The 16,849-nt window shown below is 31.6% G+C and overlaps 1 protein-coding gene and 1 pseudogene across 1 annotated transcript; one reads left to right on the forward strand and one right to left on the reverse strand.

The window, feature by feature from the left end:
- The first annotated feature begins 227 nt into the window (after positions 1–227).
- Positions 228–6,294, forward strand: LOC113002121 (wall-associated receptor kinase 2-like; annotated as a pseudogene).
- On the reverse strand, positions 6,050–16,396 carry LOC102666805 (LEAF RUST 10 DISEASE-RESISTANCE LOCUS RECEPTOR-LIKE PROTEIN KINASE-like 1.2). Its single transcript, XM_041017156.1, has 6 exons — positions 16,393–16,396; positions 9,133–9,153; positions 8,492–8,605; positions 7,512–8,327; positions 7,296–7,388; positions 6,050–7,197 (listed from the first exon to the last, which is right to left on the reverse strand). Exons 1-6 carry the CDS (start codon positions 16,394–16,396, stop codon positions 6,389–6,391), a joined length of 1,857 nt encoding a protein of 618 aa, XP_040873090.1. The 3' UTR covers positions 6,050–6,388.
- Between the last annotated feature and the right edge of the window lie 453 nt (positions 16,397–16,849).

Below are 16,849 nucleotides of genomic sequence, written 5' to 3' on the forward strand. Positions count from 1 at the left end.
CACACACTATTCATCTTATTCCACAAAATTTTTATTTCTTTGATCATATTTGAACAGGAATTAGATGTTATAGAATTTAATCAGCAGAGAAATTGCAATTCTGACCAACCACCTTTTGCCTCACTAACATTCAGCATCCCGACGACCCAGCAACGTTTGGTAATTACCTCATGAGATTCAGGCGTGATCTCTTTGTGTGCTGCTTCACTAGCACATCTTCAGACACAATGCCAAAGGCAAAGCACAGTAAGTTGAAGTGGCGAATCTTTCCCTACAAGGAACTTGCAAAAGCCACAAATAATTTTGATGGATTTCATTTCGTTGGAAAGAGAGGTGGAAAGAGAGGCCTTATCACTCACTATTAAGGTTAGACTATGCTGTAGCCTTTTATATTAAGTGTTTTGAGCATTGTTATTTAATTAAAATTAGAATTTTACCTTAATAATTGACACTATCAAGATTGAAATTCAAATTCGGTATTAAATACCTAAACAAAACTATAATTTTGATTAACATAAAGGACTATATATACCTCATGCTTTTGCATAGAACATTTTCTTCTGATTATTAACATTGTTTTAGGAAAACTTGAAGATGGACATGAGATTACAATTCAGCGCTTTAACAGAGACCAGCACTACATATTGCAACAGTTTATCAATGAAACTATTATCCTAAATTACTTACCTCATAAAAATAGTGTCAGTTTACAGGTGTGCTTCTCATCACGAGGAATCTCTGCAACTGACTGAATGCCTATCCAATGGAAATCTTGCTGCTCATCTTCGTAGTGAAATGGACAAAAATATTACACTACCTTGGCTTAAACGATTGGATATGGCTATTGATATTGCAAATCCTTTGGACCATCTTAACAATTATGGCATCATCCACCGCAATGTGAAGTCCAGCAATTTTCTCCTAGATGTGAACTGTTGAGCTAAAGTTGGTAACCTTCATTTATCGCAGAAACTTCCGGATGGAGTTCCTGTGGATGCCACCCATGTTACTAGTGATAGAGCAGGGTCAAGTGGTTATATGGACCCAGAGTATTTGACAAAGGGCCAGCTTAGCGTAAAAAATGATGTTTATAGCTTTGGGGTGGTGTTGTGTGAGCTTCTATCATCAAAGCTAGCGAAAGACTGGGTTCTGAATGAAGTGGATAATCTTGTTTCCATTTTAAGCAGAAAAATTGAAAACCAAGCTTTGGTGGAGCTGTTAGATCCAAGACTTGGCTTCGAATCAAACCTTAAGATCAAACAGGTTATGACTGTTACAGCTAAACTTGCACTTAAGCGCATGAAATTAATGTCCACAAGAATTAAGGCCAGGTGGGTTTTTTGGGCTTCCTTCGTATGTGGAGAAAATGTCCAAATGAGAAGATCTATTTTGTCTCACTTATTTAAGTGGAGAGGGATCAAATTAAGGTGAGAGAGAAACTCATTTGAGAGAAAAAACAATTACAAAACATTGAGAGAGAAAGGAAAGAAAAAATCATTGTGATTTTTGCACACCCACCCAAGAGCGTTTTGGAGATTGCAACTGCGGATTCATTCACTGTTGGATCGGGCTGATTTTTGGACAACAGGTTTTAAACATGTAATACTTCAAATTGTCTGGTTTGATTGTTAAAATGATATCTAGAAAGGGAGATAAGTGTTTCGCATTCTCTGCTCTGCATTTTAGAGTTTCCTGTCTCTATTGTAAGCATTGATACTCTATTTTGACTTGAGTGTAATTTTTACCCTTAAATTGAGGGGGTTTTCAAGTTAAACAAATTGGATCTCTTGTGTGTTTTTAATTTTTATCTTGCGCTTTATATTTTATTGGTGCTCCTATGCAAGTTTGAAAAAATTTATTTTCTTTGTCTATTACTTTGTTATTGAGTTTGTTATTGTTTTGATCTGTTTTGTGCATCACAAACATGGAACAAGTGATAGAGATTCTCATTAGCATAAAGCCAGGAGATACGAAACAAACTCTTACTCATTAAAAGGTATGAGAAAACCATATTATGTCACTTTTCCTTTTTCTCTTGGTTTTCTAGCTTCTGTTTGTGTGTTTTTGTCAACATACCCAGGGTAAAAGTTTTTTTTTCTGTTTTTTTTATACTCTTGTCTTATAATTCAGAGATCTCAGTTTTGAAAATCTTTCACGGTGCTGAACTTGAAGAAGCTACTAACAATTTTGACACTTGCCTTGGAAAGGGAGGGTATGGAAGCATATACTATGGTGAGAGGCTAATTAGTCCGCATATTTTAAATCAGTGTTCCCTGTAAGAAATATGCATATATCTATGTTTGTTCTGATGCATGCCACTGTATTAGGAAAACTTGGGCGAGAGGTTGCAGTAAAATGTTTCCATGTTGAGAACGAGACAGAAGAGACCGTTAAGCAATTCATGAAAGAAACTGCAATCTTAAGTCTCCTGCACCATCAAAACCTGGTTTCACTTTAGGGTCGCACTTCTCGCAATTGCAACAAACACATGCTAGTTTACGAGTACATCTCCAATGGCACTCTTACTAACATCTTCACGAATCTTCTGGTGGTAAACTACCATAGCATAATAGATTGAATATTGCCGTTGAAACTTCTGCTGCCTTGGTATTTCTTCTTGACTCAGGTATCCACCATGATGTAAAAGGGAGTAATATTCTGCTGGATGAAAATTTTACTGTCAAAGTTGCAGATTTTGGATTCTCACGGTCTCTTTCCAGGTCATGCTACTCATGTTTCAACTATTCCAGTAGGAACTCGTGCTTACATAGATCCTGACTACTATGAATCTGGAAGGGTCAGTGACAAAAGTGATGTCTATAGTTTTGGGATGGTCTTGTTCAAACTCATATCATCCATCCGCCCAAGTTTAATGGAAGGCACAAATGATGATACTCTCACACAGTATGCAAAGAGAAAAATTTTAAACAAGCAATTCAACGAGGTAGTGGATCCAAGTTTTTGGTTAGGTTCTAATAAAATCATTTCTGTATAATTCATTTGTGTTTTGAACAAGATTTAGTAGATTAACATGAGAATTAGATTGTTAAAAATGTTCTGTCATGTTTTTGTCTCATAAGCTTATTAGGTGTTGATGATTATAACACATATATATGTATATGAATTGTTAAAATAAATTAGGAATTAATAGTTCAAATAATAATATTAAATTAAAGAAAATTAATATATTAAGATTCAATGATAAATACTTTTAATGTATTTTTAGTTTAATTATTTGTTAATTTTTTAATTGAAAATAATATAGTTCGATTTAATATATATGTGTTTTGTGTCATGTAAATATTAATATTGTGTGATGTTTATATGATTCATGAGGTTTGATAATATATTGCGTTGGGATTATAACATTGTGATTGAGATTGAGTGTATTTGATAAATTGAGTATGTGTTGAATTGTAAGATATATGTGTATTGAGGTTTTGTACGCATTGAGTTGTGAGTTATGAATTGTACAATCACACAACTGTAAGACCATTTAAGGGCAAAAATTTAATGCACAACAAATATTGTGATGTGATCAACTGTGGAAACTCGACGAGTTGAATCACTTTGAAACACGATGGGTTAAAATAATTTTAAAAATAATTGAGTAATTATGTGAATTGCATAGTTCAAATTTCAATGACACATGTATGATTTTAAATGTCTGTTTTAATGAGATGATTAGTCATATGAACATAACATATTAATATTATTATTGTGAGATATGTATATGATGCATGATGCATGAGGTGTGATAATGTGATGTCTTGGAATTATGAAAGTGTGATGAATTGTGTGTAAGTGACAAGTTGAGTATGTGTTAAATTGTGAGATCACACATGTATTGAGATGTTTGTGTGAATTGAGTTGTTAACTATGCTCCGTACAATCACACGATTATAAGATCCTTTAAAGGTGGTGAGTTAATGTGCGACGAGTATTGTGATGGAATCTACTGTGAGAACCCGACGAGTTGAATCACTTTGAGACGCGACGAGTTAAAATTATTTTGAGAACAATTGAGAATTCATATGTTTTCTATAATTCATAGAAAAAGCCTATGTGTTAAAATGATTTCTGGGTTGGACTTGAATCAGGAGGGGAAGACCCTGATAGACTCTTTGGAGTCTAGGCATTGGGGTAAATACACTTGGTTTGAGTGTTTCTTTAAACTTGCGTCGATCTCATATGATTGAAGCATTCTCGCAAAACAGCGTGATCCTGACTAGTTTTCCTATGATTTTGCCTAGTGAGAGTGACCTTGACTTACCAGTGTATGACCTTGACTCCTAGGCGTCCGACGAGGTTTTTCACTGACATGGTACCACATTGTATATATGATTGAGTCTTATGTATCTGTTGCATAACACTTGTATAATGATGATTGTGACTTGTTATGTGATGATATTTGATGAATTGTGTAAGTGTGAGATGTGATATTGTATTTGAGATGTGTTGTCTTGAATATGTGATTAATCGTGAAAGCGCAAAATGTAATTTGTGATTAAATTTTAGGACAAGTGATGTTATGTGTTGAGTGTTGAAATGATACAAATTGTGTCAAAGTTGAGTCTTGTTATACCTATATTGGTGTTATAATTATATTATTGTTATGTTTATATCATATTTGTATGCTTTTATTTATCTATGTTTGTTGAGGAATGTGATGACTCACTTCCCGTGTGTTGTTTGTATTTGGATCCTGTGATGATCTCAAACCTTGTGTTCTGTGAGTAGACTAGGTAGATTGCTTTAAGAAACCTCGTGGTAAAGAATGTCGAGATACAATGCTCTCATAGGATGTGAAATTGGGGTATAAGTTTCTGTTTGAATTACATGATATTCTGAGCATATTATTTTACTTTATTTTATTCTACTTAACTTGAGTTCTTTTGTTAATTAAATGACCTTGTTTGGAGCTGAAAATATTTATGAGAAATTTTATTTAGTAACACTGAAGTGAATGTGAATCTTTTATCAACATGGATTTACTTACAATTTTATTGAATACAATTGATTTAATTAGATTTCACGTTTTATATGTTTTTCTCATTTATATGCATGTTGGGGTAGAGAGTCTCACAGTATAAAATAGACTATGTTGTGAGAAAAATACTCACCTTGTGTACACTCGCGACCCCAGACGAAGATTAATCACTTTTAGACTGCAGATACTTATTATTCTTCAGCAGCATGGTTGCCATTTGCACAATTCTTTAGTGTAGACATCAATTGTAGTAATTGTTTCATGTTGTGTTTATTAGCGGGCTGTAAAAATGGTGTGGGATGGAAAGTTGTATGGGTATGCCATTCTTGGCTTTCTAGACAACATGCTTTGTGTATATGAGTTTGGCACTTCTTGTGCTGAATGTAATTTTTAATAAAAAAAATTACTTAGGGAAAATTTAATTTAAAATATATATTTATTTTTCTGTTTTGGATTTCTATGGATGAGTTCTGCAGAATTTGTGACTGGCTAGCAAACTAACAGTGTGGGATTGCAATGTGGAATTGAAAAGGCAATGTTAAGACCTAGAAATTTGTTTTTTTATTATTAATATTAATTACTGTACTATTTATTATTTTTCTATAACAGATAGTTTTATCAAATTGAATCTCTTAACTAATTGTAAATTAAAAAATCACTAATATATATAAATACTAATTAAATACAATTTCAAATTATCAACTACTCAATAATAGAGCCTGTAATAAAGAATATAAAAACATTGCTTCTTGAGCTTTGTATATAGAACCACTGTAATACAAAATTCAAAAACATTGTTTCTTGAGCTTTGTATATAGAACTATACTGTAATGCAAAATTCAAATGCTAACAACATCCAAATCTTAAAAGAAAAAATAAATTTTAAGACAAATTGATAATATCTTTAAATCTAAACTTAACATTCTAAATATTTCAAACATAAATAACAAATTTCTAATGACATCAATTTGAGTAAATTGATAGGATCTTTTAAGTTTAAACCTAATGGGTTATGATCCTAGAGTTCGAAGACCAAGAGACCTCCAGAAAAAGAGGATTAAAGAGAAGAAATTCTGATTATATTTCTCTGCTTCTCCTTACATATGATTGATTTCTTTATATAGAGCTTTAGTGCTAACAACATTCCTATTGATTATGATTACAGGGCATAACAGAAAAGATTTGCTCATAACAGAATTATAAAAATAGCAGACAAGGTGATCTTTGGGAGCCAATAACATCCTGCCACATCAGCATTCTTTTAGTCAGGATATTACCCGTGATCCTTCAGATAATGATTGTGCTTCTGCTGGTGCTGCTTGCAATTGTGGTGCCTCATGTGTTCTATTCATAACGTAGTGTATGCGCCATTTTGTACCCCACTAAAAAAAATAAAGATTATGTTACCTGGTTGAATCCCCATGTTCCTTTCCTTATGCCCTCAAGGGTATCTAGCACCTGTTTCATGGATGGTCTGAGTTCCTTGGGACACTGCACACACTGAAATGCTAACTCTGCCACTGCTGTTATCATTTCCATAATGTTTTTGTCAGAACCAAACAGAAAACTTGGATCCACCACTGCGTTTAATTCCTTGTTTAAGATTTTTCTCTTTGCAAACTGTGCAAGACTAACATAATCTGTGCCTTCCATTAATCTTGGGGGGTTGGATGATATGAGTTCAAACAAGACCACCCCAAAGCTATAGACATCACTTTTGTCACTGACCCTTCCTGAGTCATAGTAGTCAGGATCTATGTAAGCACGAGTTCCTACTGGAATAGTTGAAACGTGCGTAACATAATCTGGAAGAGACCGTGAGAGTCCAAAATCTGCAACTTTAACATTAAAATTTTTATGCAACAGAATATTACTCCCTTTTACATCACGGTGGATGATACCTGAGTCATGAAGAAATACCAAGGCAGCAGCAGTTTCTATGGCAATGTTGAATCTAGTCTGCCATGGTAGTTTACCACAAGAAGATTCATGAAGATGTTTAGAAAGAGTGCCGTTGGAAATGTACTCGTACACTAGCATGTGTTTGTTGCAATGGCAAGAAGTGCGGCCATAAAGTGAAACCAGATTTTGATGGTGCAGGAGACTTAAGATCTCAGTTTCTTTCATGAATTGATTAATGGTCTTTTCTGTCTCGTTCTCATCATGAAAACGTTTTACTGCAACCTCTCTCCCATCTTGAAGTTTTCCTATAATACAATGGCACTACATCAGAACAAGTATAGATATGTGCATATTTCTCACAGGGGAGGCTTATTTAAAATATGTAGAATAATTAGCTTCTCACCATAGTACACAGAGCCATACCCTCCCTTTCCAACGAAAGTGCCAAAATTGTTAGTAGCTTCTTCAAGTTCAGCATGGTGGAAGATTTTCAAAGCTGAGATGTGAGTATTATAAGACATGAGCAAAAAACTTTTATCCCCAGTCTGTTGACACCAAAAGCCCATAAAAGCAAGAAATCCATGAGAAAGGAAAAGGTAAAAAGATGGCCTTATTATACCTTTTATCGAGTTTGTTTCATATCTCCCTTGCTTTATGCCATTGAGAATCTCTAGCACATGTTCCATGTTTGGCCTTAGATCTTGTGGACATTGCATGCACAAAGCTGCAAGCTCAGCTGTAGCAGTCATCATACTCTTGATCTTAAGGTTTGATTGGAAGCCAAGTCTTGGATCCAACAATTCCACCAAAGCTTGGTTTTCAATTTTTCTGTTTAAAAGGGTAGCAAGATTTTCCTCTTCATTCAGAACCCAATATTTTGCCAGCTTCGATGATAGAAGCTCACACAACACCACCCCAAAGCTATAAACATCATTTTTTACGCTAAGCCAGCCTTTTGTCATATACTCTGGGTCTACATAACCACCTGACCCTATTATATCAGTAGTAACATGGGTGGCATGGACAGGAACTCCATCAGGAAGTTTCCGTGATAAATGAAGGTTAGCAACTTTAGCAGAAAAGTTTGCATCTAGGAGAATGTTGCTAGACTTTACATTGCGGTGGATGATGCCATGATAATGAAGATAGTCCAACGCATTTGCAGTATCAATGGCTATATCCAATCGTGTAAGCCAAGGAATTTTGCTGCTTTTGGCTATTTCACTTTGAAGATGAGCAGCAAGATTACCATTGGATAGGTATTCATGCACTAGCAGGGATTCCTCATGATGAGAAGCATAACCGTAAATTGATACAATATTTTTGTGAGGCAAGTAATTTAGGATAACAGTTTCATTGATAAACTGTTGCAAAATGTAGCGCTTGTCTTCCTTAAAGCGCTGGACTGTAATCTCACATCCATCCTCAAATTTTCCTAAAACAGTAAATAATCAGAAGAAAATATTCCTATAGTATGGTCCTTTTAAGTTTTTTATATCCTTCATGTGACTTTTAAATAACTGTCCTAAAAATCAACAAACTTATTATGATTGGATAACTGTGAGTCTTTTGTCATAGGGCTACTTCATGTTCTCTTACCATAATATTCAGTGGTAAAGCCTCTCTTTCCAAGACAATGAGATTGATCAAAATTATTTGTGACTTTTGCAAGGTCCTTGTAGGGGAAGATTCGCCACTTCAACTTACTGTGCTCTGGAAATTTGTCAGAAGATGTGCTAGTGAAGCAGCACTCAAACAGTTTACACCCAAATTTCATGAGGTAATTACTAAACGTTGAAGGGTCGTTGAGATGCTGAGTTTGAGTGAGGTAAAAGATGGCTGATCAGAATTACAAATTTCTCTGCACATTAAATTCTATGTTGTCTAGCTAATTCATGTTAAATTAAGATCAAACAATTAAAAATTAGATGGAATAAGATGAAAAGTGCGGTGGATTAACTAAAATAAAATGGGTTGTTCCAACTCTTATTCTAAGTATTTAATTCAGCTATATATCCCAAATTCAAACTCAAAATCACTAATTAAGTTATAACAAACAATCGAATACAAGATCAAGTTACTGAATAAGGACAGTTAACTACAATGGACTAAGTATTACGAGGATATAAAAAATTTATTCCTTGTAAACATTAATAAACAAAAAGAATGAGATGAACAATGCCATTTATACAAAATAATTCATCACAATTATTGAGTATATAAGGATTCTTACTTCTTACCTAGTGTAGAATAAGCAATCCCTCGAAAGACAAGGTTCCCCCAACAATTTTTGGACTATGGATTGCCCCTTTCTTAGTTTCTTAGCTAGCTATTGTTGTTCTATGAAGTTGAGAACTTTATCAAAAATAATTGAAAGTGAAGTTTTAATTTGCGCTAAGGTTCAGTCAGGGTGGTATTTAAAAGGAAAGAGCTAGCGAAGAAGCAGCAATGTAACATAACATGGTGAGAAAAAACGATATACAGCAGAACAGAACAGACAAGGATTTATGAGTTCTACCGGATTGTATCCAAATTCCAACATGCATTTAGTAGGTAGGGATATAATGGCTTTTCCTCTAATTCGTGTTTTCAAACTAAAGTTAGAAAGGTAGACGCGTTTTCAATATAAAAGTTCACATTGTGTCTCTCTTGCATGAGTTGAAAAAATGGGAATCATAATTTTGTGGTCTACAATAATTTTCGAGGATTTTATCTTAACTTTTGACCTATTTTATAATTAATTTAAACATATGTAATTTATTGTGAAATATATATGAGAAAATACAAAATTTTATAGCTATTTTATTAAGATAACAAAAAATTATTGCCTTTTTTTACTTTTGCATAAAAAATTTAAAAGACAAATAAAAAAGTAACGAAAGTAGAACCAGTTAGTCTACCTAATTCTATTTATAAAATTCAATTATCTATCTGAACTTGAAGAATTTAGTTAACGTACTTAGTACAATTAAATTTATTTTAAATTTATATATTTTCTAAAATTACTCCTAATATTAATAAGACATAATTTTATTATTTTAAAATTTTTTTGTTTAATTTTTTTAACGTCTTCCATTATTAATATATTTATTGCTTCAGTTCTTATTGGCTATTCATTTGAATAGTCAGATTAAGTTTCCAAAATGCTTTTTATATAAGACAAAATTAAACTATCAAAGAGCTCAAGCCATTAATGCATTTCATTTATTATTTATAAGACAAACTCTTTTATATCCTTATGAAACCTGTAGACCAGTGTTAAAAACATTAGTATTTTGGTATGTTTGGTGAAATGCAGTAAAACAAACATTCGTATTTTGGTATGTTTGGTCAAATGCAGTAAAAAAACATAAATTTTTTGTGATTTCAAATTATAAAATTACAGCAACCTTCAAATCAGCCACCATGCATCCAGACACGAACTACCCTCGCTACCAAAGACCAATGGTTCCTCTCAACACTAATATAAGAGACCAAACTTGTTTTGGCAGCCATTATCACTTTGTTGAAGCTTCTATCTAGACCCAACTTTATGTAGACAAATTTCAAATCTAGCATTCCCACCAAATTCCAAATTTAAACTTATGGATTGAAATTCTAAATTTGTATTTCTCTGAGAGAACAACTATATAAATTGGTGTCCATATATACCCTTTCTCGCCAATGCATAAATTGCTGAAAACCTCTGTCCATAGGTAAGATACTGATTTTGGATAGTTGAAAGCTGAACATGTTAATTCAGAGTACTGGACATCAAAACAGAATAGTAATAAGAAAATTTCACCCCAGGCAGTGACGGATCCAAAACCTTAAATTAATGGAGATAAATTATAAAAAATAAAATTAATAGATTTAATTATATAAATATAAATAAAATAAAATATAAAAATATAAAATTTTATTTACAAATTAATAAATTTAAAAAAATGAAAGACTGCAAGTGCACCCCTTATTTGAACGTTGGTTGGTCGGCCACTGACCCAGGGTATGCTCTTTGTTTCCCTCTACATGGTGACACTACACAGAACGTGGTTCCTAATACTTTCATGTTTGCGTCCGTCCAAAAAGAGAACTTGTTGACTCCATCTTGATTAATTGTATCTCTTTTATTTCATCTTGACCCAAAGAAATATTTATTATAAAAGAATTATAAAAAGTATATAAAAAAATTATAAACAGTATAATTTTATATACTTTAATAAAACTCTTTTTTTTTTAATTTTTTAAGCAATAAAAGGACCCATCAAGGGTCCCATCCATTTGATAATCACACTGACTGAGGGTCGTCATATGTCTTATCTTAATTTCACCAAGTACCCCTTTATATAATTGTCCCTTCTTCAGTTTCTGTGACAAACCTACATCGACCCAAGGGCTGGGGCCACCGCTTAAATTGTTCTCTGCTACACATTATTTGGCTTCCTCCCTTTCGATTGAGATATATCATGTATATTTTTCCCAGTCATATCCATGTATTAAAAGATGGAAATTGACTTGTGGGCTATGCCTTAGTGACCTATTTTGGCCAAAATACCCAATGCACGAACATATACTTAAATGAAATTTAATATGCACATATTTATTTCTTTAATTTCCCTTTGAGTTTAATTTGTATGAATTATAAGCTAATTTTTTTATATTATAACTTAATTAGAAATATAATTTTCAAGAAAATTATTATAAAAAAAATATCACACATTATGTTGGATAATAATATAAAAGTCCTTTACATTATGTTATATAGTAAATTAATTCATTTTAAACAAGTATCACGGATTTTAAATTCACCCTTTACTAGGTCTATCTTTCTTTAAATAGACCATTAAATTATATCAATAATTTCTAATTACGATAACATTTTATTTTAACTTAAATATTGCACTCATGTTAGTTAGAAAAGTCTAAGAATATATAGTCAGTCAATCGATATCCAATTCTTTAAATCTAATCACACAATTTCCTTAACCTTATGTTTGAATATCAAAACTCGCTCTAAAATAAAAATAACAACAATAAATACTAATAACAGTATATAACTAATGTAATTACAAACCAATTAAATAAGTTTATTAATTTTTATAATTATTATCTTACAAATTATATAAAAATAGTAGGTGCAATATTTTTATTAACAATACTATCAATACATCAATGCAATACTTATTAAACTTATAGAAATAGAAATTACATGCAAAATGAAAAAAAAAAAATTATTAGTCACACACAAAATATTAACACGTACGTGAAAATTTATGACGTTTGGTGATATTAAAACTGTCAAGATGTACCCAAAAATATATAAGACAAGTTGACAATACTAATGTTTTATGACAGAGTTATACTGAAGATCGATGCTTATAAATAAGTTTTCATAATTTTCCGTAGTTATAATAATGATCGTTAGTCTTTTAATCCATAACATTAAATTGTTAATTTGTAACTTTATCAGTAACTCAAAATTGTAATAACTTGAAACCCTCTTCGGGAGATAATTAAAGCTCATTTTAATATCCTCGCTACTCTTTTTTTTTTTTTAAAAAAAACACTTAATATGCCTTTGTTTTTTTTTTAAATAATAAATTTTTAAAATTTAAGTAAATATTTTTCAAATTTAAACTTGGCAGATATTTCTTCTATATTAATTTATCATTTCATTCTTTAGTTTGTGTCATGTAACTGAACTATTCAAATAAAATTGTAAGAAGATGGCAAATACTATGTATTAGTTATGCTAAGTTTGTTAATGACTGACACTGTTTAAAATGAATTAAAATAGAGTGTAAATGAATACATCCTAAAATTAACCTTTGATAATAATAATCCTAAAAATTATAAAATAAAATAAAATTTTAATTATCATTTATGTAATTATACTATTAGTGCATATCTATTCAAAATTATACTATAAGTACGTGAGAGTTCGATTTTTCTTCTTCTCTATTTTGACTAAGGAAGTGATGATCAAAATATAAAATTTGGTTGGTTCTTAAAGACATGAGTTACTTATGTTAGTAATCATTGTTTCTGAGTTGTTTAATTTTGTGTATTAATTAAATATAGAAAAGAAAAATAAAATACTTGTGAGTTAAAAACTTAGAGAGAGTTTTTTATATAATCAATTATTGTTCCTGAGTCGTTTAATTTTTTATTAAATATAAGAGAGAAATAAAATATTTATGAGTTAAATAATTTTTAAATATAAATACCTATTGCATTATAAAAAAATATAAATAACTATTAATGAGAAAATTAATTAAATTATTTAAGGGTGAGTGAGATAAATTGAGTTGCTTATATAAATATTGTTAAAAATGCTCTAAGTAATTACAGTTATTAATGTTTGAAGATGATTATTCCCGTACAAATGTCCTTTATTTATCATTGCATTCAACTCGATCCATTATTCATTGAATTTGAGATTGAATATATTTTAACATCTAAATATACATACTACCACTTGTTTTAAAGACATGCCTGAGGTAAGGGACGGTGAGACTATTTGGTAGTTTTATTTAGCTTGTTCGAAAGCAGACTATTTGGTAGTTTTATTTAGCTTGTTCGAAAGCAGGTAGTTTTATGTAGCTATCCACGTACATAAATAATTATTTATAGATATAGATTTAATTATTTTGTAATATATTAAGAGTTTAATTAATGGTAATGTATTGACAATACAACTCACTATTTATATAATTTTAAAATAATTATTATAAAAATTAATAAAGTTATCCTATATTATAATTTATGATTGAATAATTATATAAAATTATTTTAGAGATAGAACGACATTCTTATTCTCATTTATTAATTAAAAACTTCACCCTAACCTTAACAAGAAGCAATATCTCCTCGTAAACCTTCTGATACAAAGACGGAAGCAAGCACAAACAAGAAGGAGGTGAAAATAGCAACAACAGACCAAGAACACAACGTAAGGGTGTAGTCACAAAACACATGGATGTAGTCAGTAGGAAAGCCCAACAGGATCATCACAAGACCTTCTTACCTCAACGACTACATATGATGAGGCTGGTATGAAGGGAAGCTGACGTGATTGCGCAAAGGAGAATCCACAATTGTAGAATTGTTAGTTGATGGTATTGCAGGGAACAACATGATCACTATCTGCGTCTCCTTTCCCTCTCTTAATTCTAGAGAAGCTGGCCTCGAGCCCAGCATTATTAGTTTTTGTGTCTAACACCTTCATATGAAAAAAGTTGTTATACAAAAAATGTTTTTTTTATCATTTATATATTTGGCAATAACCTTTCATTTTATGAATTTAATGCTTAGTTTACTATATTTTCTTTTATTTTGAATTTCCTTTGAAAACTATAAATATTAAAAAATTTATAAAATGTTAAAATCATTGAAATAAAAAATCGAGATTATCTAAATATCTATGCACATGAAAAATCGATATTAATAATTTTTAATCGCAATAACTTATTTTATAACTATAGATTACATCCATACTTTTTATAAAAACAAATTATTTAAGAGTATATTTTTCTTTTGATTCGTATATGACAAAAATTAATCCTAAATAAAAAAATAAAGTTTCATATATAACTAGGTTGAATTTAATTTCGACAGAAAAATTAAGAGTATCAAAAAAGATTTCTTTATTTCATTTAAAAAGTTTTATATAATTCGTCTGTATAAGTTTTTTTACATAATTATTATAAACATATAATGATATATATTTTTCCTAAATAAGAAAAATAAAAAAAATAGAATTATATAATTGAAAATTTGAGTTATATATTTCTTCAAAAAAAAAGAAAGAAAATTTGAGTTATATTTACAAAAGCTAATTACAAAAGAATAAATAAAATAAATTCAAATGATAAATAATTAAAAATATCATACTAAACCGATAAATTAATAAAAATCATTTAAGTTAATTGAAAGAAAGCATTAGTACTTATTAACTAGACAAACATATCAAATCCCGCATGTTGGGGAAAGGCTCAAAGATGGGGGCAAAATCACTAAATTTGGTCTCTTTTACAAATTTATTATCAAAATGAATCTGTTTCATAATTATTTATCAAGGGAGTCTACTTTTTTACTACAAAGCACTTATCTGAGGGGCACGTTCCACAAGAAGACGACATGTGGTGTGATGTGACAAGTTAACAGGGGACGATGGGATAGTGGGGGAGTGGTGGCCTGCCAGGCACGACCACTAGTGTTGGCCTGCCACGCACGACCAGTAGTGTTGGCCTGCCACGCACGACCAGTAGTGTTGGCCTGCCAGGCGCGACCACTAGTGGTAGCCTATCAGGCGCGTCCACTAGTGGTGGGCAGCCACACACTTCCCTCTTCCCTATAAAACCCCTTTTTCCTCTGTTTCATTTTTTCATTACGAAATCGTTGAAGTGAGCTGAGTTGAATTTGACTTGTTGCTGTTATATGCATTAGTGTTGAAACGCTTTATATCAGTTAGAAATTTTGCTCAAAACTAGTAAATATTTTTTTATCTTCGTTACATTATAGCATTAATTAATATTTATTTTGTTGATGATAATAATGATTATATTTTGTAGGTGCATAAACAAATTGACACAGACTATAAAATAAAATAGTAATTTTGTTTATATTTTTTGTGTGATAATTAGTAATTTTTTGTAACTTAATAATTTAATTTTTGGTTATAATTATGTTATATTTGTTTGTTGATGATAATAATTTTTATTGTAGTAGTTTTTATGTCCAACACATTATTATTATTATTAGTTAAGCTCATATTTATTGATGTTGTTGGTATATTTTTTTAATAGCCAAAATTTACATAGACATTAAAAATAAATGCCGATTGTTTTGCGTCATGAGTGTGCGAAGTAGGAAATTGTTGTGACAGTAATTTAATTTATTTTGAGTAATTTGTTGTTGTTAATTTATTTTAGGTTAATAATTTATGTTATGTTAATATATTTTTTATATTATTGTTTGTTGACGACATTAATTATTTATTGTAGGTATATTTTTGAAAAATGAGTTCAATTATTACACTCGTCTATTTAAATGGTAAGATGTACGAAACTGATGATGGTATCACATTTGAAGGCCCTAAAAAAGCTATTCAAATAAAGTGTGGTATTAGTTTTGAGAGTTTTAAAAAAAGGATACACTACAAGGTAAAATTACAAAAACATGTAATGAAAAATGAAACGATTTCGTAATAAAAAACGAAACGAAGGAAAAGGGGTTTTATAGGAAAGAGGAAAGTGCCTGGCTGCCCACCACTAGTGGACGCGCCTGACAGGCTACCACTAGTGGTCGCGCCTGGCAGGCCAACACTACTGGTCACGCCTAGTAGGCCACCACTAGTGGTCATGCCTGGCAGACCACCACTTCCCCCCCCCCCTCTGTCCCATCGTCCCCTGTCAACTTGTCACGTCACGCCACGTGTCGTCTTCTTATGGAACGCGCCCCTCACGTAAGCGCTTTATAGTAAAAAAATAGACCCCTTGGTAAATAATTATGAAACATACCCATTCTAGTAATAAATTTGTAAAAGGGACCCAATTTGGTGATTTTACCCAAAGATGGGGTGGAGATCTTAGTATCCTCATAAATCAAGGAGAATCTGACTTGTATCAGTTGTATGGGGACTGGATAACAGTCACCAGAGTCAAACGAAGTAATAAAGGATCAGTGTTGAGTCGAGTGTTCCATTGCATTTATTGTTATCGTGATTGGGTTCAAGGATATTACAATACTTGCATGGAATATTAGAGGTTGTGCGAACAACCATAGCTTCAACCATCTTCGGGATCTTGCTCGAAGATTGAAACCAGACATAATTTTCCTTTTTGAGACTCATACTTCTAGTGAGGGCTCAGAAGGGTTTTGGTAGAGACTTGGTTACAACCTGGTCAGGGTAAAGGAGGCGCAGGGCCATGCAGGTGGTATATGGGCGCTGTGTATGAAAGGAGCTGCCTTCTCGTT

This window comes from Glycine max, chromosome 7, assembly GCF_000004515.6.
Source record: "Glycine max cultivar Williams 82 chromosome 7, Glycine_max_v4.0, whole genome shotgun sequence".
In the NCBI taxonomy this organism is placed as follows: domain Eukaryota; kingdom Viridiplantae; phylum Streptophyta; class Magnoliopsida; order Fabales; family Fabaceae; genus Glycine; species Glycine max.